This window comes from Macaca mulatta, chromosome 4 (genome assembly GCF_049350105.2).
Source record: "Macaca mulatta isolate MMU2019108-1 chromosome 4, T2T-MMU8v2.0, whole genome shotgun sequence".
NCBI classification, from domain to species: domain Eukaryota; kingdom Metazoa; phylum Chordata; class Mammalia; order Primates; family Cercopithecidae; genus Macaca; species Macaca mulatta.
Window position 1 is genome coordinate 121,097,735 of NC_133409.1, and position 26,182 is coordinate 121,123,916.

The 26,182-nt window shown below is 34.4% G+C and overlaps 1 protein-coding gene across 2 annotated transcripts in view; it reads left to right on the forward strand.

The window, feature by feature from the left end:
- The window catches only part of EYS (EGF-like photoreceptor maintenance factor), a 1,786,799-nt gene that overhangs the window by 1,113,045 nt on the left and 647,572 nt on the right, over positions 1-26,182 (forward strand). For both annotated transcript variants that reach the window (XM_078001263.1, XM_078001264.1), the window contains exon 26: positions 10,307-10,457. In XM_078001263.1, the coding sequence (XP_077857389.1) occupies positions 10,307-10,457 (151 nt within the window). The remainder of the gene's footprint in view (positions 1-10,306; positions 10,458-26,182) is intronic.

The window sequence follows — 26,182 nt, forward strand, 5'->3', positions numbered from 1 at the left end:
GGATAGAAGGGAATATTTGGTACATTTCTAGGAACACAGTTATTCCTATCAACTAAAACTCAAAATTTTATTTTCTAAGTCCTTAGTCAAAGGCCTAAATTTTATAAAGAAATCAAAGATGGATAAATCATAACTCTGCCAATTGAGTGGTTATTTTTTCACTGGACAAACAAAGTAGAAATATACAATCACATAAAAGGAGAAATCAATATGTAATTGAATTTGAAAATGTGTGGCACATTTTAATGGTGATAGACATTAAAGAGATCACTAAGACTGCATATACTAGAAACTTTTTAGGTAATAGGTGGATGTTAGATAAGGTCTTAATTATAAGTAATATATAAGTTGGTAAAATAAAAACCATGGCAAGTAGGGAAACGAGATTCAGCAAAGGGCCAGAAGAATTCAAAGACAAGTGGAGATCTTAAGATAACTAAGAGACTGACCGAGTAAACCATAAAATTTCTGTTGCAGAGCTGTCATAGATATAGATAACCAAATAAGAAAAGTCTAAATTGGAAACATGGGGGCTTGAATTCCAAATGAACATGTTTAGATTTAATTGTTTTGGCAATAGTCTACCATTCAAAGTTTTAAGTGAAGAAGTTCATTTTAAGTTTTTCAGAGATATGACAAGATACAGTGGAATCTGGGGACAATTCCATGTCACCTGTGGAAATTACTTGAATAAATATTGTGAGAATTGAATGAGTCTCCCTGACTGAAATATCCACTATATCTGTTTAACTCCCTTTAAAAATCAATTTGTAGTTGGAGTTTAATAAGTATTTTTAAGCTAATGAATGTATTTTATATTCATTTAAATATAAAATATCTGTGGATATATAGGATAATTTGATAAGATAAAAATATGGCCCCAAAAATCACATGTACCCCATAAATATGTACAACTATCATGTTATCAATTAAAAAGTGTGTCTTAATCAAAAATCTAAGTTGATACGTATAGTTTTTATTTCTATTTGTGTGAATAGCCAACTTACAGGCCTGAATCTTCCTTAAGAGGGTGAATTTGGTTTTATTTCATACTGTTTTCTTTATATTTTTACGACTGATTGAATCAATTAATTTTTAATGCAAATATGATAACAAAGTAGATACACACAAACTCAGTTTCTACAGGAAGGTTTATTGCTTTCAATGAAGAACAATTTTGTTAAGCTTAAGGTTCGAGTCAGTAATTTCTGAAGCTTGACCATCGTAATGCTCAGAAATGATCAGATGACAGAGTTGATTTCCAATATGACGGAATTTTGCTATGTTTTGCCTTTTTGAATATTTGTCTACAGAATTTGCCTATTTCATCTATCCCCTCAGTCTTTGCTAACACCTGTGCAAGTTTAGAACTTGCCGTGTAATGATACAGTAGCCATGTGAATAATATCACAGTAGGTCACCCTCATCTCTATGGTGTTCAGCAGTTACTTGACCTTTCCTGGCATCTACTCTGAATACATAAACTTAATGGATAGAATTTACAGCTCACTAAACTTTTCTTCCATGTTCTACTTAGTGGAGAGTAGTTAATGATTGCTATTATGTAAGTCCAAATGACAAACCTGAACAATCACTGAAAGTTTGGAAGAACAATGAAAGGTAGTTCAAACACCAGTGGTCTTCAAGAGAGTTTTACATACAATTATGCAAAAAAGAAAAACTATTCTGCTCATTTGGCCTTTAAAGCACCCTCCGTGCTGATTTTAGAAAAAGCATTTCAAAAGCCTTGATGGAAAAAATTTACACTGCATGGTGAACTAAGCAAACTGTTTATCAGCAAATGCTAAGCAATAATGTTGTAAGACTGTTTTTCTGTGTTCAGTCAATTCATGTTAGATTCAATCGAGCACAATCAGCACAGGCTTGCCTCTGCTCTAATAAGCCTAAGGGGAAAGATACGACTGCTATTAAAAAGTGTGTCTCTTGAATAAAATAACCTGCTACATGAAATATTAGAATTGCATCGATGGCAAAGAAATCCTGATGGCCTACGTAGTTATAATGGAGGCATGCTTACCTTTCATCTTCCTATAACATAGGTGCCAGCTCTCTGAATATATGTATGAGAAAAGATGATGTGCCATTCTTGTTTTCATTTACAATGGGTAATTTATTTCAGATATGATAATATCTTTGAAAACAAGAATAACCATGAAGAATTTTAAGTATGAAAGAAAAATTCCCATACTTATCCAAAGACGAAAACCTGCACAATTATTATATAGATAATAGTATTCCCGATGGTGAAGCTACCTTCTGTGACAATGAATAGAAATTCTCTAAAATAATAAAAATCCTAAGTTCAAGGAAAAACCTCAAATGCAATATATCTATAATTTCCCCCATGATATATTAACTTTCTCCAAACCCTTTTTCTTCTGTTCATTTATTTATTTCAAAAATCATAGCAATTCTCTAGCTCAGAATTGATAGTCAAAGGCTAATCACCTGATCCATTGCTGTTCATGCAGAAAATCTCAAGGAACTGAATTCCATTTAGCTAATACTAGTTGAGAAAGACATGAATTGAGATTTTAACAGAAACTATTATCAGCACCAGTTCCAATTAAAAAGTCAAATTGTATACTCCATCAGCATTAATACAGCTTCAAATAAGAAAATATGAGATATTTTTGTACAATGACTAAAAAAATTCAGTCATCTTGATACTCTTCATACTCCGGGTACCAAAATCTCAGCCAGGGTCTTACCAGAGAAACAGAACTAACAGAAAACTTATATTAAAAGATTTATTTCAAGGAATTTGGTTTATGTAATTGTAGGTGTTAGATGAAAAGGTACAAAGTTTGCAGAGCAGGCCAGAAATTTGATGATAAATCACTAAAATTACTTATAATTTGATTCAACAATTCACCTCTAGTGAATAAATTCTCCTTACGAGAAAATAACTGAACAAGAGTGAGATGACTTCCCGAGTATTAATTACTACATAATTGTGGTGTGATTCTAAATTTCAAAAAATAAACTAAATATCCAATAATGGGATTCACTTAAATAGTGATATAGTCATATAAGAGAAAATGGTGAAAACCAGAAAATAAATCCAGATATATAGTTATTATCCTATATTTTAGGTCAATTGATATAATAATTGATATGATTATTAAAGCCAAGTATGGATGTTGGGTAACTTTGTTTATTTTTTTTAAATTTTATAATGAGTTTATATTGCTTGTATAGTAAGGAAAGAAAACATAGAGTTCATATATATTGTTTTATGTTAGTCTTTCAGTTGTCATAACCAAAGATCAAATAAATATGTTTGATATATTAAGGTGTTTCATTTATAAGAAATGAATTCGTGAACAAAGTGTTAGTGAATAATTATTATTGCTATTTTAATATCATAAACCAGTACAAACTCTTTTTCCAAACATTAAATTTTAGAGAATTATTAAAGCAGTTGTGCTTTTTTATTTTTATCATTTAATGAATAGCTTCCTGGAAGCTATATTCTCCCTCAGATATTTTTAACAGTTGAATTGTAAGAAGTAATTAACCCAGAAAGCTTCTAGTTTGCTTCTAAATACAGAATCCAAGAATATCTAGTGGTTTCTAAAAATGTTGAACAATTTTTTTTTCTCCCATATTCTTAAAATAGGGAATATCATTGATATTTTCAAAACACTGTCAAAGGTTTCTTTATCAAAGCCCCAAAGTTGGCTGCATGACCATACCTGGTCTTAGGTCTATGAGATTTATATTATGATGTAGATAGGAGGATGCGAAGAATATGTGTAAATATTTTCTCAAGAAGAAAAAAGGTGCATACATCATAGACATGATTTCACTGTTTCATTATATTTATTCTAAATGTATTATAAACCTGGATAGATGTGTTGGAATGTGTGTATATTTGTGGTGTGTGTGTGTATGTGTGTGTGTGTGTGCGCGTGCGCGTAAAACCTGACAATATTCACATATCAAAAATACTTCACCCAACAACAGACTTTCCAGTGTCATGAAAATATTATTAAAATTGACCACATGCTGGGCTATGCAACCTGAATCAACATATTTCAAAGAATTAAAAGAGAATCATTTACAGGATTGACCTATTTAATGACTCTCCTTCTGTCTCCTAACACGTGTTCAAGTTTGAAACTTGCTGTGTAACAATGTGGTAACCATGCAAATAATATCAGTGTAGGTCAGCCACATCTTTATGGTGTTCAGCAGTTACTTGGCCTTTCCTGGCATCTATCTTCAATACCTATTATTAAAAACCTATACAATTATTAAAAGTTAAAGGATAGTATTTTCTGGACAAATTTTAGCTCAAATGTTTTGAGCTAAAATTAGAATATTAAAAAATGACCAGAAAAATACCTGTATATTTGTGAATTTGACAATGCAATTCTAAATAGCATTGAGGCCAAAGAAAAAAATCACAAAGGAAATTAGAAAATATTTTGAACAGATAATAATGAAAAATAGAACTTGTTGAATACAGCTAAACTTATGTTTAGAACAAATTTTCTATCCTGAAAGCTCATGATAGATTAAAAACCCTAGAAACAAAAGAGTAAGATAAGCACAGAGAAAGTTAAAGGAAGGAAATCATAAAGAGCAGAAGTTAATGAAGCAGAAAACAGAGAATGGAGAATATCAACAGTGCCAAAAGTGTGTTCTTTGATATTTTCTGCTTTCTACCAACATTGATTTTCAAAACAAAATTAAGAAGGACACAATTAGCCAAATATCATACCAAAAAAATGGCAGACATGGGAGTTCCAAAACAAATACCAATATAACCAAAGGAAATTATGAAACATTTTTGCCAATAACTTTGAAATTTTAGATTAAAAATTCCTAGAAAAAATTACCATGTGATAAAATAGACATGATCATAGATAATTTATGTCAACTAAATACATATAATCCATATTTGTCATCTCCACAAAGAAAATGCAAAGAAAATTTCAGGCCCAGTAGGCTATACCAGTGAATTCTATCATACATAAAAGGTAGATATAACATCAATGTAACACAATCTTTCTGAATGTGAGGAAAGCATAGCCTTGATACTAAAATTTTACCAGAGCAGTACAAGGATTGCTAGCAAGACTAATAAAGAAGAAAAGAGACAAGAATCAAATAGATGCAATAAAAAATGATAAAGGAGATATCTCCACCGATCCCACAGAAATACAAACTACCTACGGAGAATACTATAAACACCTCTATGCAAATAAACTAGAAAATCTAGAAGAAATGGATAAATTCCTCAACACATACACTCTCCCAAGACTAATCCAGGAAGAAATTGAATCTCTGAATAGACCAATAACAGGCTCTGAAATTGAGGCAATAATTAATAGCCTACCAACCAAAAAAAAGTCCAGGACCAAACGGATTCACAGACGAATTCTACCAGAGCTACAAGGAGGAGCTGGTACCATTCCTTCTGAAACTATTCCAATCAATAGAAAAAGAGGGAATCCTCCTTAACTCATTTTACGAGGCCAGCATCATTCTGATACCAAAGTCTGGCAGAGACACAACAAAAAAAGAGAATTTTAGACTAATATCCCTGATGAACATCGACGCAAAAATCCTCAATAAAATACTGGCAAACCAAATCCAGCAGCACATCAAAAAGCTTATCCACCATGATCAAGTGGGCTTCATCACTGGGATGCAAGGCTGGTTCAACATATGCAAATCGATAAACATAATCCAGCATATAAACAGAACCAAAGACAAAAACCACATGATTATCTCAATAGATGCAGAAAAGGCCTTTGACAAAATTCAACAGCTCTTCATGCTAAAAACTCTCAATAAATTAGGTATTGATTGTACACATCTCAAAATAATAAGAGCTATTTATGACAAACCCAGAGCCAATATCATACTGAATGGGCAAACACTAGAAGCATTCGCTTTGAAAACTGGCACAAGACAGGGATGCCCTCTCTCACCACTCCTATGCAATATAGTGTTGGAAGTGCTGGCCAGGGCAATCAGGCAAGATAAAGAAATAAAGAGTATTCAATTAGGAAAAGAGGAAGTCAAATTGTCCCTGTTTGCAGAAGACATGATTGTATATTTAGAAAACCCCATCGTCTCAGCCCAAAATCTCCTTAAGCTGATAAGCAACTTCAGCAAAGTCTCAAGATACAAAATCAATGTGCAAAAATCACAAGCATTCTTATACACCAATAAAAGACAAGCAGAGAGCCCAATCATGAGTTCACTCAAAGAGAATAAAATACCTAGGAATCCAACTTACAATGGATGTGAAGGACCTCTTCAAGGAGAACTACAAACCACTGCTCAAGGAAATAAAAGAGGATACAAACAAATGGAAGAACATTACATGCTCATGGATAGGAAGAATCAATATTGTGAAAATGGCCATGCTGCCCAAGGTAATTTATAGATTCAGTGCCATCCCCATCAAGCTACCAGGAACTTTCTTCACAGAATTGGAAAAAGCTACTTTAAAATTCATATGGAACCAAAAAAAGAACCCGCATTGCCAAGTCAATCCTAAGCCAAAAGAACAAAGCTGGAGGCATCACACTACCTGATTTCAAATTATACTACAAGGCTACAGTAACCAAAACAGCATGGTACTGGTACCAAAACAGAGATATAGACCAATGGAACAGAACAGAGCCTACAGAAATAATACCACACATCTACAACTATCTGATCTTTGTCAAACCTGACAAAAGCAAGAAATGGGGAAAGGATTCCCTATTTAACAAATGGTGCTGGGAAACCTGGCTAGCCATATGTAGAAAGCTGAAACTGGATCACTTCCTTACACGTTTTACAAAAATTAATTCAAGATGGATTAAAGACTTAAATGTTAGACCTAAAACCATAAAAACCCTAGAAGAAAACCTAGACAATACCATTCAGGACATAGGCATGGGCAAGGCCTTCATATCTAAAACACCAAAAGCAATGGCAACCAAAGTCAGAATTGACAAATTGGATCTAATTAAACTAAAGAACTTCTGCACAGTAAAAGAAACTACCATCAGAGTGAACAGGCAACCTACAGAATGGGAGAAAAATTTTGCAATCCATTTATGTGACAAAGGGCTAATATCCAGAATCTACAAAGAACTCAAACAAATTTACAAGGAAAAAACAAAAAACAAAAAAAAAAAACAACCCCATCAACAAGTGGGCAAAGGATATGAGCAGACAGTTCTCAAAAGAAGACATTTATGCAGCCAACAGACACATGAAAAAATGCTCATCATCACTGGACATCAGAGAAATGTAAATCAAAACCACAATGAGGTACCATCTCCAGTTAGAATGGCGATCATTAAAAAGTCAGGAAACAACAGGTGCTGAAGAGGATGTGGAGAAATAGGAACACTTTTACACTGTTGATGGGACTGTATACTAGTTGAACCATTGTGGAAGACAGTGTGGCGATTCCTCAAGGATCTAGAACTAGAAATACCATTTGACCCAGCCATGCCATTACTAGGTATATACCCAAAAGATTATAAATCATGCTGCTCCAAAGACACGTGCACACGTATGTTTATTGCGGCACTATTCACAATAGCAAAGACTTGGAACCAACCCAAATGTCCATCAATGATAGACTGTATTAAGAAACTGTGGCACATATACACCATGGAATACTATGCAGCCATAAAAAATGATGAGTTCATGTCCTTTGTAGGGACATGGATGAAGCTGGAAACCATCATTCTCAGCAAGCTATCACAAGGACAAAAAAACACCGCATGTTCTCATTCATAGGTGGGAATTGAACAATAAGAACACTTGGATACAGGAAGGGGGACATCACACATTGGGGCCTGTCATGGGGTGGGGGGCAGGGAGAGGGATAGCATTAGGAGATATACCTAATGTAAATGACGAATTAATGGGTGCAGCACACGAACATGGCACATGTATACATATGTAACAAACCTGTACATTGTGCACACGTACTCTAGAACTTAAAGTATAATAAAAAATATTTAAAAAAAGAAATTGAAAGGTCTATCCCTTATTAACTGTATGTAAAAATTCCTTAATAGATGGAAAAGTAAATCCAGCATTATATAAGAAAGCCACTATGTTATAACCAAGTTAAACTTACTCCAAGAATACACCCAAACTTTTGAAAGCCAGCAAACATAATTCATCAAACTTAAGAGAGAAAGAAAAGGATATTTAATTGTCTCAATTAAAAAAAACTGAGCAAAGTAAGATAATTTACTATACAAAATATCTAGACTTACAAAGCATTAGCATTAGGCAGTATCAGTATCAGGCAGTGTAATATTGACACAAAGGTAGAAATATGAACCAATAAAAGAGAGAAAGCCCACGAACACACACGCACACGCACACCCATGCGTGCACACACACCCACATACACATACACACACACACACACACACACACATACACATACCTTACAGCCAAAACAATGTTAAGGGGAAAAAATGAAGTAGGATGGCTTACTCTACTGTGTATTAAATACTGTACTTTTAGAGTAAGTCTTAAGACATTGATATATTAGTACAAAGACAGAAAAATTGACCAGTGGAACAGAAAAGAGAGTCTAGAAACACACCTACATATATGTGGGCATGATTTATGACAGAAGTGATACTGTAGAACAGTGGAGAATGGATAGTTCTCTTCCACTCATGTTACGGAGTCAATTGGATTTCCATAAAGAAAAAAATAAAAGCTGATACATACTTGGAACTATATGAAAACCAATCTCAGGTGGATTGTAGATCTAAATGTCAACAGTAAAACATATTTTCAAAAATGGAATAAGTCAGGAACAACAACAAAATACTAATTATTAAGGAAAACATTGATCAATTGATATAAATTAAGATGAACAACTACTGATTATTGAAAAGCACCATTAAAAAAGTAAAACTATAAGATACCAAAAGTAAAAAGAAAATCCTTGCAAAATATACAACCAGTAGAGCACATATACTGAACATAGAACTCTAAGTACTTTTTTGTTAAATGCTCAACAGAAATGCACATTTTTGCACATGAAATAATACATACAAACATGTCTATAGCAGCACTATTCATAGCTCAAAAATTTAAAATTTCACAGTATACCAACATTAGAATAATTTGTAAAGTGTCTGATTATATATCTTGAAAATAAATATTCAATTCAAAAATATATATCTCAAAAACATGATGTTGAATTAAGATAGAAGAGTTGTGAGAGAGTGAGTGTGTGTGTGTGTCCGTGCATATGTGCGCCTGTGTGTGTATGTTGGGGTGGGGTGGTCTAGGTAGTAATTTTGTGCTTTTTGTCCTAGGTAGTGGTTACTTGAATATGTTCACAATATGATATGTATACAGCTTTATCCTTTACCCTCTTTATTATGTATGCCATAATTCAGTATAAATATATGAAAACCAGAATGTCACATATTCATGGAATAGAATGGCATTGATAGTTGGATGCTATGTAGGTGTCTTTTATTATATGTGTACTATTATTTTGAAAAGGATTATGATAAAGCTTGCTTGATGAATAGGTAGTGGATCTACCAACTTTTTCTATAAGGGTTAGATCGTAAATATTTTTGGCCTTTTGGGACTTAAAGTCTTGTTTCAATTATTCAATTCTGTTATTAAAAAACCCATAGACTATATGTAAAGAAACGTGGCTGTGTGCCAATTAAACTTTATTTACTTAGATGTGGCAGGCAAAATTTGCCCAATGGTATAGTTTGTCAACCTCTGGAATAAACAGTTAGTTAAACATGTGGCTAGAGTAAATGACACATGCATATCTACACGTTAAAGTATTGACAAAGTATTTCGTCTTTTTCATCTTTCTAAAAGAATGGGCATATGGAAATTATTACTCTGATCTTCCTGATTAGGTTATATTTGATTTATTCATTTGTTAATTTTTCCGTGCTTTGCTTGTTGATATAATTTACATTTCTACAGCTAATTACTGTCTGTAGTATATCTATTTTCCACCTAAATATATATTATACACTGTATGACTACATTGAAATTTGATTCTTTTTAATATTTTTCACTCATACAGAACATTTAACAATGTAATAAATACAAACTGTAACTTTGTATTTATGTACTTAAAGCATGAAGGATTTCTAATGTATAACAGATGAATCTACTTCTGGCTTTGTTTTATTGTGAAATAATCTATTTACTTAAATATATTCTTTTGATAATAGCTTAATTAATTCATCACACAAATGTTTATATGACTCATGATAAAACCATATATTTCTTTCTTAAATGGTTACAGGCAAGAATTGGATCCATGTAAAGCTGAACTGACTATTCTAGGGAGGAATACACAAACATGCGAATCTATCAATCACGTACTTGGAAAACCCCTGCCAAAATCAGGATCTGTCTTTATTGGTGGATTTCCAGACCTTCGTGGGAAAATCCAGGTATTTCTATAGATGTTTTAAAATACTAATTATGTCATCATATTGAAAAATGAAAAAGAAAAACTTTGGAAATATTTTCTGGCTAGTGCGATCATCTGCATGGTTTCAAAAAAGTTTTTGAGTGATTCTACTAACATCTAACATACATTTTTATCTGTCATACCAAAGTATAATAGAAGTTTACTGTTCTCATTTAAAAATTGCTCCAATGTCAGTTTGTTTTTCCATCTTATGGCTATAGTATGTGTATTACATTTCTTTTTTTTTTTTTTTTTTTTTTTTTTTTTTGAGACGGAGTCTGGCTCTGTCGCCCAGGCTGGGGTGCAGTGGCCGGATCTCAGCTCACTGCAAGCTCCGCCTCCCGAGCTCACGCCATTCTCCTGCCTCAGCCTCCCGAGTAGCTGGGACTACAGGCGCCCACCACGTCGCGTGTATTACATTTCTTAATAGGATTTAGCATGCGTGATTCATACACCACTAAGACAGTGATTTTCACTGGATATTTCAATGGATTTCCTTAATAACACACCAAAAATGTAGTATGAGAAATGGAATTGGAAGACCATCCCCAGTCTCTGTTTCATATGAGATTGCTAAAATGTGAGAATGTTTATTACAGAGTTTTGCGCACATGCCAGCCCACTCTCTAAATTTCCATTTAGATAATTAGCTTATTGTCTTCATTATTAAGCTATATTTTAGGAAAATAGCTTGAAAGCTGACTTAAATGCTATTATTTGGTTCCATTTTATGTCATTGCAGCAAATTGCTTTAAAAATTTAAGGTTGTTTGTTAAGTATACCAGTAGCTTATTACATTTATTAATCTTTTCCCTTATTATATTTACCATTGCACTTTACCTATTTGAAAATACTATTTTTATATTATTGGAAATATAAAATGCTATTGTTTCAAAGTCCCACAAATAATGCAAATTGATACACATACATCTACTTACTATAAATATCATGACTCCATAATATACAAGATAAAATAAAACAAAAATATACATAAAACAAAATTCACGAGCATATTTGATGTGATACATGTGCTTTTAATGAAATAAGATAATTCTCTATCTGTAAACATGCTGATATATAGATTCAGATTTACTCCATTAGCAGTATATTTATTGATCATTAAACAGATATATGTGACTTTTTCTATAACATTAATGTGCTTCATTGATGTTTTCATAAATAAAACCATTCTATAAGCTCCATAATAGTAAAAAATATGTTTTGTTTACTTTTTTATACACCAAGGCAAGGACAGTTCCTGTCATATAGTTGGAGCTCAATGAACAGCTTTTAAATAGAGATCTCAGCTAAAGAATGAAAGAAACATAAATACAACCTTTAATAATTTACATTTGTCCTCTTCTTTCATAACCGTATTTTTTCCAAATAAAAGATAAATTTTAATACGGAACCAAATTTAATTGAGCATACATTAATTGAATATAATGTCTCAAGACTCAATTAGCTACACCTGAATATAAATATAGTTGAGCATTTACTTTGTTATAAATATAAACACATGCAGAAGCAAATAGAAAGATAGAAAAAGATGTCTTCTAACCTCCCTGAAGAAGTAGGGGAGTCTGTAATTAGAGATTTGAAGAAAGATCAAGTGTCTGCCTGGTAAATAATATGTAGGCTGTCATTGCAGACAGGGGCAATATTACATATACACGGGCTTAGGTAATGGAAGGGCCTGAGGGAGGGGGAGGTGGAGTAGACATAATTTATTATTATGTAGACATGGAGTTTGATATGAAGTAAGCAGAAAGAAGACTTGATTTTGGATAGGTGAGTGGGAGCCAGAGAATAATGAATCCTATGTAAAAGGCAGAATAGTATATATTTACATATTGATGCCATACTATACATTACATACTTCTTAAATGGGGGAGCCACTTAACAAGTTTGGGTAGGAATTGTCCTCATGCTATATTCACTCTGATAGCAACTGAAGTGTACAACTGGAAGGGTTAGGACTACATTGTAAGAAATGGCAAAGTCAGGTTTATTCAGAATAATTAAACAAAAAAGATATTTTGGCAATAAGGGTGGGAGAATAACTATGAATGCTATTGAACTTAAACATAATTATTGGTTAAAAAAATATAGAAAGTTTGGAATTTTAATCACCAGGTTGGCTTATGTAACCATAGAATTTATAGTCCCATTCTCAAAATGGGGAATGAATCTAGGATTATTTATAGGGAAAATGGCAGGTTCATCATTGCATTTGAGTTGATGATATGCTTTGGCTGTGTCCCTACCTAAATCTCACCTTGAGTTGTAATAATCTCCATGTGTCTAGGGTGGGGCCAGGTGGAGATAATTGAATCATGAGGGTAGTTTCCCACATACTGTTCTCCTGGTAGTGAATAAGTCTCAGGAGATCTGATGGTTTTATAAGTGGGGGTTCCCCTGCACAAGCTCTTGCCTGATGTCATGTAAGACATGACTTTTCTCCACATTTGCCTTCCACTGTGATTGTGAGGCCTCACTAGCCGTGTGGAACTGTGAGTCAATTAAACCTCTTTCCTTTATAAATTACCCAGTCTTGGGTATGTCTTTATTAGCAATGTGAGAACAGACTAATACAGTTGCTTTGAGGCAGAAATGATTTTCAAATATTTAACAACTGGCTTGCCATCACCACGAATCCATCAGTCTGTTGTGTGTTCCTGCTGAGTATCATTCCTATTAGTGGAATGTTGTGATGCACGAGTCATTTGAAATATGGACCTTCGGTTCACAAAAGATCATTAACATATGGCTGTGGGAGTCTGCACAGGAGATAGTGGAAGCCACAATAACTGATTGAATTGATTTTGAAGATTAAGATAAAAGAGGGCTGAAAATTGGGAATCAGCAATCAAGAACTAGGCTAAGAAAGAGGTACACGCCAAATTAGTTAAGGAATAGAGAGGCTGGCAGTAGACAAAGGAAAAAAATGTCACAAGAACCAAAGATAGAAACAGTTTCCAAAAGAAGCATCTGTTGAACACCAATGTTACAAAAGGTCAACCACCAGTTTCTGGAGAAAAATGTTAACAAAAATCAAATTGTAATATTGTGAGGAGGAATAAATGAACTGGAAGAAGCAACAGAGTGGTTTTAGGTTATTTCTCTAGAAGCTTGTTAATAAGGCAGAGAGCTTGTTATGTAAGGGAGGATAGAGTTTTGAAATTTCAGAGAGATGATGATAATAATTGACTATATTGTTAAAGACTTTTTCTCCTAAAACCTTGTCTGAAACATAGGCCTTTACTAAAGGATTATCTCACTAAAAAGCTTGACATCTATCTTGTGATGTAAGGCATCTGGACATTTGTTATAATCAAATTCGGAGAACCATTCAGTATTTGGACCAATAAAGTTACCTTGAAATTAAAAAGGCAGCCAGCTAAGCAGGTTTTCCCTCCTTGTTAAATATGCTGTAGTTGAAAGATTTTATGTCAGCCCCTCATTGCTTTTTTTATTCTTTTCTTATACTGTTACAGTGTCACAGTAACTATGTGTGTATGTGTGTGTGCTAGAATATGTGAGACATACACTTATATTGCTATATACCAGATGACTGATACAAACTATAAAATGTATCTAGATGATAGGCCAGGTGCAGTGGCTCACGCCTGTAATCCCAGCACTTTGGGAGGCTGAGGCGGGCACATCGCAAGGTCAGGAGATCAAGACTATCCTGGCTAACACGGTGAAACCCCCCCCCTCTACTAAAAATGCAAAATAATAGTCGGGATTGGTGGCAGGTGCCTGTAGTCCCAGCTACTCGGGAGGCTGAGGCAGGAGAATGGCATGAACCCAGGAGGCGGAACTTGCAGTGAGCCAAGATCACGCCACTGTACTCCAGCCTGGGCGACAGAGGGAGACTCCATCTCAAAAAAAAAAAAAAGAGGTATCTAGATGATAAAACTTACAGAGAGCTCATATGATGAATCAGAAAAAGAAAGATAGGAAATTCAGCCTTCTGAACCTGTTTCTGGGCAATGCAACTCCTCTGAATATCTAAGTATCATGCAGGCTCTAACTATCTAATCATTGTGTTCTGATTAAGAGCTGTTTAGGCACAGTGGGTTGTTAGTGCTCAGAAAATTAAAAACAACAGGTTTGTAATATAAAACACTAAAGAAAAGAACGATAGTTGATTCCTTGAGCCAAAAAGTGTTCAGTTACATTTATGCTCTCATCTCTAAGTTTCCAATAATGTCTTTCTGAACTGGCCAGAGTCCCTCCATATGATAAAAGTCCCTAATCCGATGTATATGTGCTGACAGGTTGTTTAATGCTTCCTTTAACAAAATAACCCAGAGCTCAGTATGTGAGAAGAGAATGAAACAGTTAGACACTTTCAGTTTTGTGCCTGGGGTGTGAAAAACTCTGCTTCCCCTGATGACCATAAATGATGATAACTTTCAAGGTCTGAGAGTAAATGCCCTCTCTCGGGTGGTAGAAAAACACTTTCTTGGTAGTTCTTTAATTGCTTACACTTTTCAGTGCATGGACTCTTGCTTTTGGGTCCAAGTTAGTTAAGGACGCCAAATCTTAATTCCTAGTAAATGCAGATGGTACCAGTTATTCTCTTTGCTAAATATGAGAGGAAATAAAATAATTATGGAAAGAAATAAATATTGTTAATCAATTAGATTTTTTTATATATGCAGAAGTTGATATTATAAAATCTAGAAAGATGCTACCTTTTTTCAGATGCAGTAAGTCACTAGGATTAAAAACGGATGTGTGATGGCATGGACTATTATATTGGACTGGAATTTTTGAAGAATTAGTGACTGACTCCAAAAATCTAAACATTCATCTTAATTTTCAAATTAATTTATAACTTCAACATAGTAAAGAAGTTTAATAATTTAATTTCTTAAAACCTTCTAGTGATTCCATTTAGAAATAAAGACATTAGTAAAGCAGATAAGTGTTATGCACTTCATGTGTGTTCAAGACATTGACTTACAAAGTCAATAATTAGTTTGCTACATTCACTTTTATAAAAAGGCCTGTCAATCATTAGCCATCAAAATCCTTTAGCCAAAATAAGTTACTATTTAATTAATAGTCTAAAACATAAAAACAGGATTCTCTTTAAGGATTTGTGAGAGATTCCTGAAGAACAAAAGAAAAAAGAAACCACTTCAGTTATCTGTAGAAAATATGGGTTGCTTATATTACTTGTCCCAGCATATCAAGTTAGAGACATTGTATGTATCTAATGGCACCTCACTAAATGTGTTTGATATTCTATAAAAGAATGCTTACCAACCTTTTTGAGCTCTTCAAAGACACTTTTCTAATGGACATTAAATAATTAGAAAAAATTAAAACACACCGTTGAAGAAATCAAGAAAGTTAACAACATTCAACACTTTTGGGTTTTGTAAATTATAGGGATAAAAGTTAATCATTACCCTGTCCTCATTTTCTGTACAACAATGTGTAAAAAGAGAATCATTGCACAATAAATATGTCTCTTAAAGAGCCATTTATAGGGGTCCACTTACTGGTGAAAGTAAACCCAAACCTCTGATAAACATAAGCAAAGTAATAGAGACATCAAGGTTTCACTGGCATGTTTTACGATCCATTGCTCCTTCTAGAGGTTATGTGGTAAATGATTCATTCATTCACCCATCTGCTTATTCTGCTGGACTACCATTTGGACTCGGGCATCTGGTGTCTGTTCTGCTGAGAGCACTTAATCACAAGTCAACACATTATCAGATGCAGACTCATCCAATAAGAATTATTTCCCATTCCTTGCACGTATAAGAATAATTTTCAATGTACAATTTATTCCTACATGAGGACCCGCCTTGTTTTGTTTGTTTGTTTGTTTGTTTTGAGGCAGGTTCTCACTTTTGTCACCCAGGCTGAAGTGCAGTGGTGCAATCTCGGCTCACTGCAGCCTCGACCTCCTGGGCTCAAACAATCTTCCCACCTCAGGCCCCCTAGTAGCTGGGACTACAGGCATGTACCACCATGCCCTGCTCTTTTAATTTAATTTTTATTTTTTGTAGATATGGGTTTCTCCATGTTGCCCAGGCTTGTCTCAAACTCCGGAGCTCAAGTATTCCATCCACCTCAGCCTCCCAAATAGCTAGGATTACAAGCATGAGCCACCTTGCCCAGCCAGGCCTTGCCTTTCTTAGTGAGACAATAATACACCATGGACTGGACTTCACTCCCTGGAGCAGCAGAAACTGACTCCGACCCAACAGAAGGAAACCTCTTTTCCCACCACTCCCCTTTTTCCCACCTACCACTCTTCCAGTTTTTACTCTGATGCATCTTTTTTTCAGCTCTGCATCTATATCTTCCTGTCCTTGGAAAACTCTTGAGTGCCAGCAATCTGGAAGGACCTGTCCCTGAATCTATCTCCACTCAAGACTCTCTCTTAATCTGTGTGTTTTCAACATCCTTTGGACCTCTGTTTGATCTCTCCATTTGTATGTGCTTCTAGTTTGAAACAGTCTCCATTCATTTAATCATAGTTTCCTCTATTCAAGCACTCTCTGGTTTAGATGTACCACTGTATTTATATCACCCTAATTATTTAATCTTATTAGAAAATGCAGAAATAAACTGTGTGTTTGCACATATAAACCTATGAAGATGTGAGAAGGAGATGTCAAGCATCAGCCTCAGACTTCTGGATTAAGCAACTAAATGGAGGTGAGGGTCATCAGTAAGATGGGGAAGATTGAGAAGAAAATATTTAGGGGAGAATGACAAGATAATTAGTTTGGACACTTTTAAGTTTGAGGTGTTTCTGAGGCTTGTAGGGGAAATTACCAAGTTCACACTTATATTCATGATTCAGGAAGTTTTCCAGGCTATAGTATTTAAACACATGAGGCCAGATGACATAACAACCTCAGGAGAGCATGAAGAGAATGAGATAGAAAGGCCCAGAACAAAGTCCTGAGGAAATTTGACATTTAACAAGAAAGTAATTCAATAGCAGGCAGAAAAATAGGCAGAGGGGCAAGTACACAGTTGAGAAAATTATTATCATTAAAGCCAGAGGAACAAAGTTTTGAGGAGGAAGGGCTGTTCAGTCTTGCTACAGTGAAGTCCAGCAAAAATAAGGGCTAAAACTTAAACTAAAAATCAAAAAACAAAATAGAATAAGGGCTGAAAGGCATCCATTGGATTCTTTGATATGGATATTATTGATACACTTATAAAAGAAATGACCACATCTAGTTAAGCCCATGTTGATGAGTAAAGGAACGCCATCTGTATTCTTTTAAGAACTAATGCTTTGCCCTGACAAAAGAGGGATATTTTAGATGAATTTACTTACTGTTAACTGATGAGTATGCAAATTGCGACTACAGGGAAAAGTTTAATACATATATAGTTTTTCTAAATCTGCATTAAAAAGCCATCTGGCGTCACTTAAAAAGTTGAAGATGTACATATCCAAAACAACAAAATGTTCCTGTTTAGGTGAAATGATTTGATGTATATATAAGGAGACATGGTACTGGAAGGTTCGTAACAAAAATCTTTGTAATATAAAAAGTAAAAACAACAACAACGTCCACTTACACTAGTATGTATACTGTATACACCAAAAACATATGCGGTAGTGGAAATCAGTGACTCTCACCTGCACACATCAACACAACTACATCTCAAAAAAGTAACGTGGAAGAGAAAAAAAGAAAGTCAAAACCAAATATCCCCATTATATAATTTCCCCAAATAGGAGAACCTAAACAATATGTAATCTCTGATATATTTTTGTGTGTATGTGTGTGTGTATATATATGTATGTATAGTTGGTAGATTATAAAGAGATAAAGGACTAGGAAACTCAAAAATCAGTACAGGGATAACCACGTAAGAATGGAGGTGAGATCAAAGAGTAGTTTTTAAGGCTCAAAGCCGGTATCACCATTGCTCATAATGCCTTATACTAACTAGGTAGAGAGTACATGCATGTTCATTTTATTATTAGTCTTTAAAATACTCATATCCTCATGTCCATCATATATTTGTATGCATATACACCTGTGAGTGTTATATATGTAATATCTGTATTGTAATCTTTTTTTTTTTTTTTTCCTGAGATGAAGGATGGACTCTTGCTCTGTTACCCAGGCTGGAGTGCAGTGGCACGATCTCGGGTCACTGCAACCTCCACCTCCTGGGTTCAATCAATTCTCCTGCCTCAGCCTCCTGAGTGGCTGGGATTACAGGCACCTGCCACCACTCCTGGCTAATTTTTATATTTTTAATAGAGACAGTGTTTCACCGTAGTTGCAAGGCTGGTCTCAAACTCCTGACTTCATGATCCACCCGCCTCAGCCTCCCAAAGTGCTGGGGTTATAGGCGTAAGCCACCCTGCCTGGCCGTAATCTTTATTTTTTAAAGTGTCTGTATTATAACAATCAGTGCTAAAATTATTTGGTGTATAGCAATTTAATTTTACCAGATTCATACCAGTAATTACATTAAGTTAAATATTCTAAGTTCAATTTTATGACTTTGTGGACTTATTTCTATTTAGCTATTCAAATTGTTTTGGTTTTATAATTTTGCGAGGCAGTAAATATGGGAAAATTGTGTCTGACTTTTTATTTCACGTAAAGTGTATAAAATAGTAATGTTTTACTAAAATTAGTAGTATGGGAATACTGAAGATTTCTGAAACTTATTTTTCTGTGAAAAATGTCAGTACATCACTCAGCTTTGAGCAGTATCAGTATTGAGTTTGAAAAGTGATGAGGCTATAAATGAAAAGAAACCAGATAAAGGGCCAAGCAGTTTCCTCCAGCTATTATACATGAGGTGATTATTGAAATCCCAAACACAAATTAACATATTTACATTCGTTTTTACAAGTGGTTGTTTCAAGCATATAGTTATTAAGCATGCTTCAAAACCTTTTGCTACTCAAGCCAAACTCTTTACCCTCAAAGAGAATGATATCTATAATGTAATGCTCTATAACTCTGCCTGGAATTAAAAAAATATTTAAAGTTGCATATCAGCAAATATTGCTACATGGGGGAAAATCTACATTTTAATAAATTTATATTCTTTTCCCAGACACAGTTTGGGTTGATAGAAAAAATACCAGGCTTGAAACAAGGACACCTGATTTTTAGTCATGCCTCTGCCAAAAAAGTAATGAGTTTTGTGACATTGTTACCCATTATTTGAAATCTCTTTCCCCTAAGCTACTCTTCCATAAATGATGAAGTTAGTGTACCTTAGTTTTTTAAGTTTATTCCAGTTCAAGATGATTCTATGCATATATCTGTAGGCATATGTACATATATATGTCACATACCATTTCCTTAGCATATAAATCGCACATTCTTTGTATTAAGATATTATTTCAGTCACAAATTCTATAGTATTCTGCTCACCTAGGATCACCTCACTTTCATGTGATATCCCTGAGGACACTTCTTGAGAGACCCCCATCTGGTGTTCCTTCTGTTCTGCCTACATTTTCATTTAATTGTAAAAGATCTCAAAGGCTTTTCATTTTAAACCTAACAAAAACAAATCAACAAAACCATGCAATAACACATCTCAGGTCTATAGTTTAAACTATGAAATAAATGTACAGAAGAAAATAGAGACAAATGAATATATATTCACTTTTTTCTATGTTAATAGATTTATCGAAATCAAAGTCCGTCAATATTCCCTTGCAAGTGGTTAGGGAAAAAAGGGGAAAGTAAAACAAGAAGTAATCTGGTTTATGTTAGTCAGGGAATTCTAGTAATATAGATCACAATTTAAAAACTCTGTTTAGTTTTGCAGTGTGGTCTATGTAACTCAACAGCGAGTAAAATAAAAAAATCAATTTTTGGCTTAAGTGCTTTGGGGCTATTAATTTGGGAGATAGTTTTCTAGTGAAATTTAAGGACTTAAGGCTAATTTAGTCAAAGGCTACAAAATAGAAACCCCAGGTGAATGATCTCACATAAGAAAATCATAATGTAAAATTTAAGGAAACTGGGACCAGAAAAAATATGTGAAGCATGAATTTAGAGAATTTTCAGCATAATCTATAAAGATAAAAATACTTTGTAAAGTCAATTGTAAAATATTACATAATCTGAAGTTATTAAAACTGCCTTTATCAGTAACTACATTGGCTCCTTCAAAGACAGAAACTGAACAGTATCTAGTTACAGGGCATAATATGACAAAACTAGCTTTCTGATAATTAAAAACCAATCCTCTTAATGCTAAGACTTTGTCTACTTAAGGTTTTTGAGATATGCTCCATTTTCTGTATGATGTGCAATAGTGCTTTCTTATGAACTCAGTAATGTCACTGTAAGTGCTAATTCCAAAGGGCCAGTAGAGATGTGGGATTAAAAATTGTAGGTCTGGAGTTGGAATCCTAGCTCCCTCAATTCATTGCCACGGTGCCTTGGGCAAGCCACTTATCCTTGCTTGGGCTTTTTCTTTACCTGCAAAATAGACGCTCTACCTTCTTAAGGTTTTAGGAAGAATGATTAAGATATTGCACATTAAACATTTAATAACTGTTATCCTTTACTATTATTTTAAGTTTCCGCCCAGCATTGATATTTCATTCTACTCTGTGCTAATCAAACATAAAAAAAAAATTTTGAAGTTATTTCTAGTCCTGTATACTCCATTCTGGAAATAAAAGTTTAGAAATTGACTGCGGTGCATAAATAGAAGCTCATGTTATGAAGCATTTGATCCTAGTTCATATGATAAATACTAATATTTTAAAAATATTTAGTTTAAAAATAATTATCATTTTGGTTTTCTAAAATACTCACCATGTTTTATTTTTTATATTACTTAGAAAAACAGATTAATGAATATTCAGCCTCCTGGTATTTAAGACAGTGTAACTTGTCTACCTTTCTAGAATAAGAAAACAAAAATTTACTTTCATACTTCCATGAAATCTTATTCTTCACTGTCACTGATGATGTCTGTTAACTGTTCCTCAGGCTTCGACACTTTATTCGTTAGTCTTTATTATTAAAGGGAGGAAACACATCATGTATACAACATTAAGGGATATTCATTCACTCATTTATTCAACAAGTAAGCAAGCATTCCGGAGCATGTAGCTTTTTTGTTTGTTTGTTTGTTTGTTTGGCTAGGGTCAGCTGTAAGTTCATTACAAATATTAGCTAATTTAATCCTTACAAGCACCCAGTAGATGGGCACTTACCCATATTTTACAGCTGAGGAAACTGAAGCACAGCAAGAACAAGCAATTTGTTCAAGCTTATACAACTAGTCAATGATGGAATGAGGATTTGAACCCAGTCAGCATAGCTCTAGGAACCAGTTTATTGTAAATCTCACTTGCTTTGTTATTAGACTACAACGGAGAGACCGGGTCTGATGTTTCAACCATGTAAGATCATTTTGGAAGATCATTTGTTCATTAAAAAAAAAAAAAGAGAGAGAGAGAGAAAAACAAACTAAAACACAAAAACTCAACTTTACAAAATGTCTTTTTAAATAAAATTATTGTCCTTCTAATAGTAGTTAATAGTTATTAGGCACATTCCCTTTGGTAAATACTCTTATAAGTACTTCACATTTACTATGTCCATGTTTTCAATAACTCTTGGCAGTAAGTAATATTAGTATCTCCATTTCACAGATAAGGGAATTGAGGCACACAGAGGCTGAACGGCCTGACTTTAGTTACACAGTCATTGAATACAAGGGCTAAAATTCAAACCCACACTTTTAAAACATATGCTATACTGCCTCACTACAAATAACGAAGTCAAACACCTTTTACCAAACTATCGTTTTGGGTCTACTTTCAGTGACTTTTAATGCAATGTCTGTTTTAAACAAAGTTTTAAAAGTATTTAGTATTATAACAAATTTAAAAATCCTAATATGTTTCTTTGGATTTCCTGTCTATGGACTCTCCTTTTGAATCAGTTCATATTCTGAGAAACATCTTAATTCATTAGTATGCTTTTTTTAAATGAGATAAGAGCTGACAAAAATAAATGAGAAATTCACTCATTTATTAATCCAACATCTCTCTCTCTCTCTCTCTCTCTCTCCCTCCATCCATCCATCCATCCATCCAGCCAGCCAGCCAGCTAGAGAGTCTCCACTATGTGCCAGGCATTATTCTGTGTTGGGGATTCACTGGTGAATAATCTCCATCTTCCTGGATCTTATGCATTAATGAAAATATTCACAAAGCCTTTCTCTTCCTTCTCAGGGTCATGTTTTAAGGAGAGGTAGTGGGTGTAGTTAAGGATATCAGCCAGGTTTCTATTCTGGGCTGATTATGTAGCTGAGGAAACCTACCCTGAAATAGAAAATATAGGAAAGGAAGCAAGTCAATGAGAAAAGATGATAAATTCACTTTAAAAAATATATATTTTATTATATATATTTGAGGTTTGTTGTAAGCCTGAAATGACAAATCAACTTTTGTACCAATTAGTCTAAAGTGCCTGTGGGGCAATCAGGTTGACATTTCCCTGAGGCAATGACTTCATCCGAGACAAAGGTGATGGGTTAGCTGTAGGGAAGCAATGAGAGGGAATTGATTATCCTAGAGAGAGAGAGCAGAATTCTAAAGCCAACTCTCAGAAAATAAAATAGCTCAGGCCCCTCACATACCTTCTAGAAATTATTGGAATTCTCAGTATGTATGGAGCAGACAGAGAAGTTTCTAAGATATTATATCACTGACTTAGTTCAAATTATTTAGCCTCCTTTTATTCCAGTTTGCTAACACTAACTTTTCCCCAGTCCTTCATTTCCCTGGGTATTTATCCTCAGGGTTGTAGTTCCAGGTAGCTGTCCCCAGACCCCATTTTGTCTGTACCTTTGGTGTGAGTTCTTGTCTCTACCTAGAAGACTATCTCTAATTGCCCCCAGGAACCTCCTGTTGTCCTGTCCTCCAATTCCTCAAAGAAGGTTTCCCTGACAATGAAGTCTGAGTTAACTTCCCCTAAACAGGATTCCACAGAAACCTGTATTTGTGTCTATTCTAGCAAATATTATCTTATTTTTACTGCAATCATCGCTTTGTCTTCTGTATTCTTCCACTATGGTACATACTCCTCAAAATGATAGATCATTCTTATTTTGCTTTTTTTTTTTTTGAGTTATTCCATTCTTTTTTTTAAATTAATTTATTATTATTATTATACTTTAAGTTCTAGGGTACATGTGCATAACGTGCAGGTTTGTTACATATGTATACTTGTGCCATGTTGCTGTGCTGCACCCATCAACTCGTCAGCACCCATCAACTCATCATTTACATCAGGTATAACTCCCAATGCAATCCCTCCCCCCTCCCCCCTCCCCATGATAGGCCCTGGTGTGTGATGTTCCCCTTCCCAAATCCAAGTGATCTCATTGTTCAGTTCCCACCTATGAGTGAGAACATGCAGTGTTTGGTTTTCTGTTCCTGTGATAGTTTGCTAAGAATGATGGTTTCCAGCTGCATCCATGTCCTTACAAAGGACACAAACTCATCCTTTTTTATGGCTGCATAGTATTCCATGGTGTATATGTGCCACGTTTTCTTAATCCAGTCTGTCACTGATGGACATTTGGGTTGATTCCAAGTCTTTGCTATTGTGAATAGTGCCGCAATAAACATACGTGTGCATGTGTCTTTATAGCAGCATGATTTATAATCCTTTGGGTATATACCCAGTAATGGGATGGCTGGGTCATATGGTACATCTAGTTCTAGATCCTTGAGGAATCGCCATACTGTTTTCCATAATGGTTGAACTAGTTTACAATCCCACCAACAGTGTAAAAGTGTTCCTATTTCTTCACATCCTCTCCAGCACCTGTTGTTTCCTGACTTTTTAATGATCGCCATTCTAACTGGTGTGAGATGGTATCTCATTGTGGTTTTGATTTGCATTTCTCTGATGGCCAGTGATGATGAGCATTTTTTCATGTGTCTGTTGGCTGTATGAATGTCTTCTTTTGAGAAATGTCTGTTCATATCCTTTGCCCACTTTTTGATGGGGTTGTTTGTTTTTTTCTTGTAAATTTGTTTGAGTTCTTTGTAGGTTCTGGATATAAGCCCTTTGTCAGATGAGTAGATTGCAAAAATTTTCTCCCATTCTGTAGGTTGCCTGTTCACTCTGATGGTAGTTTCTTTTGCTGTGCAGAAGCTCTTTAGTTTAATTAGATCCCATTTGTCAATTTTGGCTTTTGTTGCCGTTGCTTTTTGTGTTTTAGACATGAAGTCCTTGCCCATGCCTACGTCCTGAATGGTATTGTTTAGGTTTTCTTCTAGGGTTTTTATGGTTTTAGGTCTAACATTTAAGCCTCTAATCCACCTTGAATTAATTTTCGTATAAGGAGTAAGGAAAGGATCTAGTTTCAGCTTATTTTGCTTTTTAATCTCCATAGTTTATATCTGCCTCTAGAAGGACTCACAATTTTTTATTGAATAGCAGGATATTTAATAAAATTTTATTTTTGGATTGTATTAATTTCAATGGAATAGAATTTAGTTTTCATTAGGCTCACTGGTAAAAATGAAAGAAAACACAATTGTTGACAAAAGGATACTCTTGCATTGATTTGGTATCATTTCTGTTATTTGAGAGTGTGTATCATAGAGCCTTATACAGAATGTATCATGTTTTAAACTTTCAAATATATCTTTGCTTTTATCTGTCTCCTTTCCTTTGTTCTTCTCTAAAAAGCCTATTAATACAAAGTGAAGAAAATAATCTATAATAATCAAACCTCTCCTTTACTCCTCATTCTTACTACCATTGGCCAGAATTTCCTCTTTTTACAAACTGTCTTAAGTCAATTTGGCTCTTCAACTGTCTTCAGGTTTGTTGTAAGCACCTGAAGACTCTGGTAGGTAGATAGTATCTGCCATATCTCCTACCCCACACCCTCACCTGCATGTGATATATTACAAAGAAAGCAAGCCTAGGTTAAACTCTGTCCAACATGCAAACATATATTAGCCAAGAGGCATAAAATAGTTATTACTGCCCTTTCATTTAGTCTGGAAAAATCTCACACTGTCCTTAAGCCCTTTAACTCATGTTTTCAATGAGGAGTTAATTTTGAGGCTAATATGTGACACTCTGATGGCAGCAATAGTAATCAGCATTGTGATATAGTCAAGTGACAGCTTCTTCTGTAAAGTGGATGAAAAAAATGACAAATGAGGTTGCATACCAAAAGTCATTCTTTGCTTGCCATACGTATTCCTATACTTAACTGGAAAATCTTTCTAAATGACCACAGGACTGGAAAATACTTATCCATATAATAATTAACAAAATATATTTTGTATTTTCATAAGGACATTTGAAGTATTAAGTAACCAATTTTAATTGTTAATTTCTGATTAAGATATTTATGTATTGCTTTGTAACAAATTAACTCCAAAACCTTAGTACTTTAAAAATAACAGATATCATTTATTTCCTCATAGTTCTGCAATTTTGCTAAGAGTCAGTGAAGAGAACTCTTTTTTGCTCCACTTGGAATCTTTTAGGAATGAAATGTCCAAAATGACCTCTGTGTCTCAGCAAAGACAGTTGGAAAAGAAGACTGACTAGCCTGCTGGCTGTCTTCCCCTCTCTGTCTCTCTCATTCTCTCAATGTTACCTTTCTGTATGCTTAGCTGGGACTACTTTATCTTTTGGCAGCTTCAGGGTACTAGATTTCTCCTGA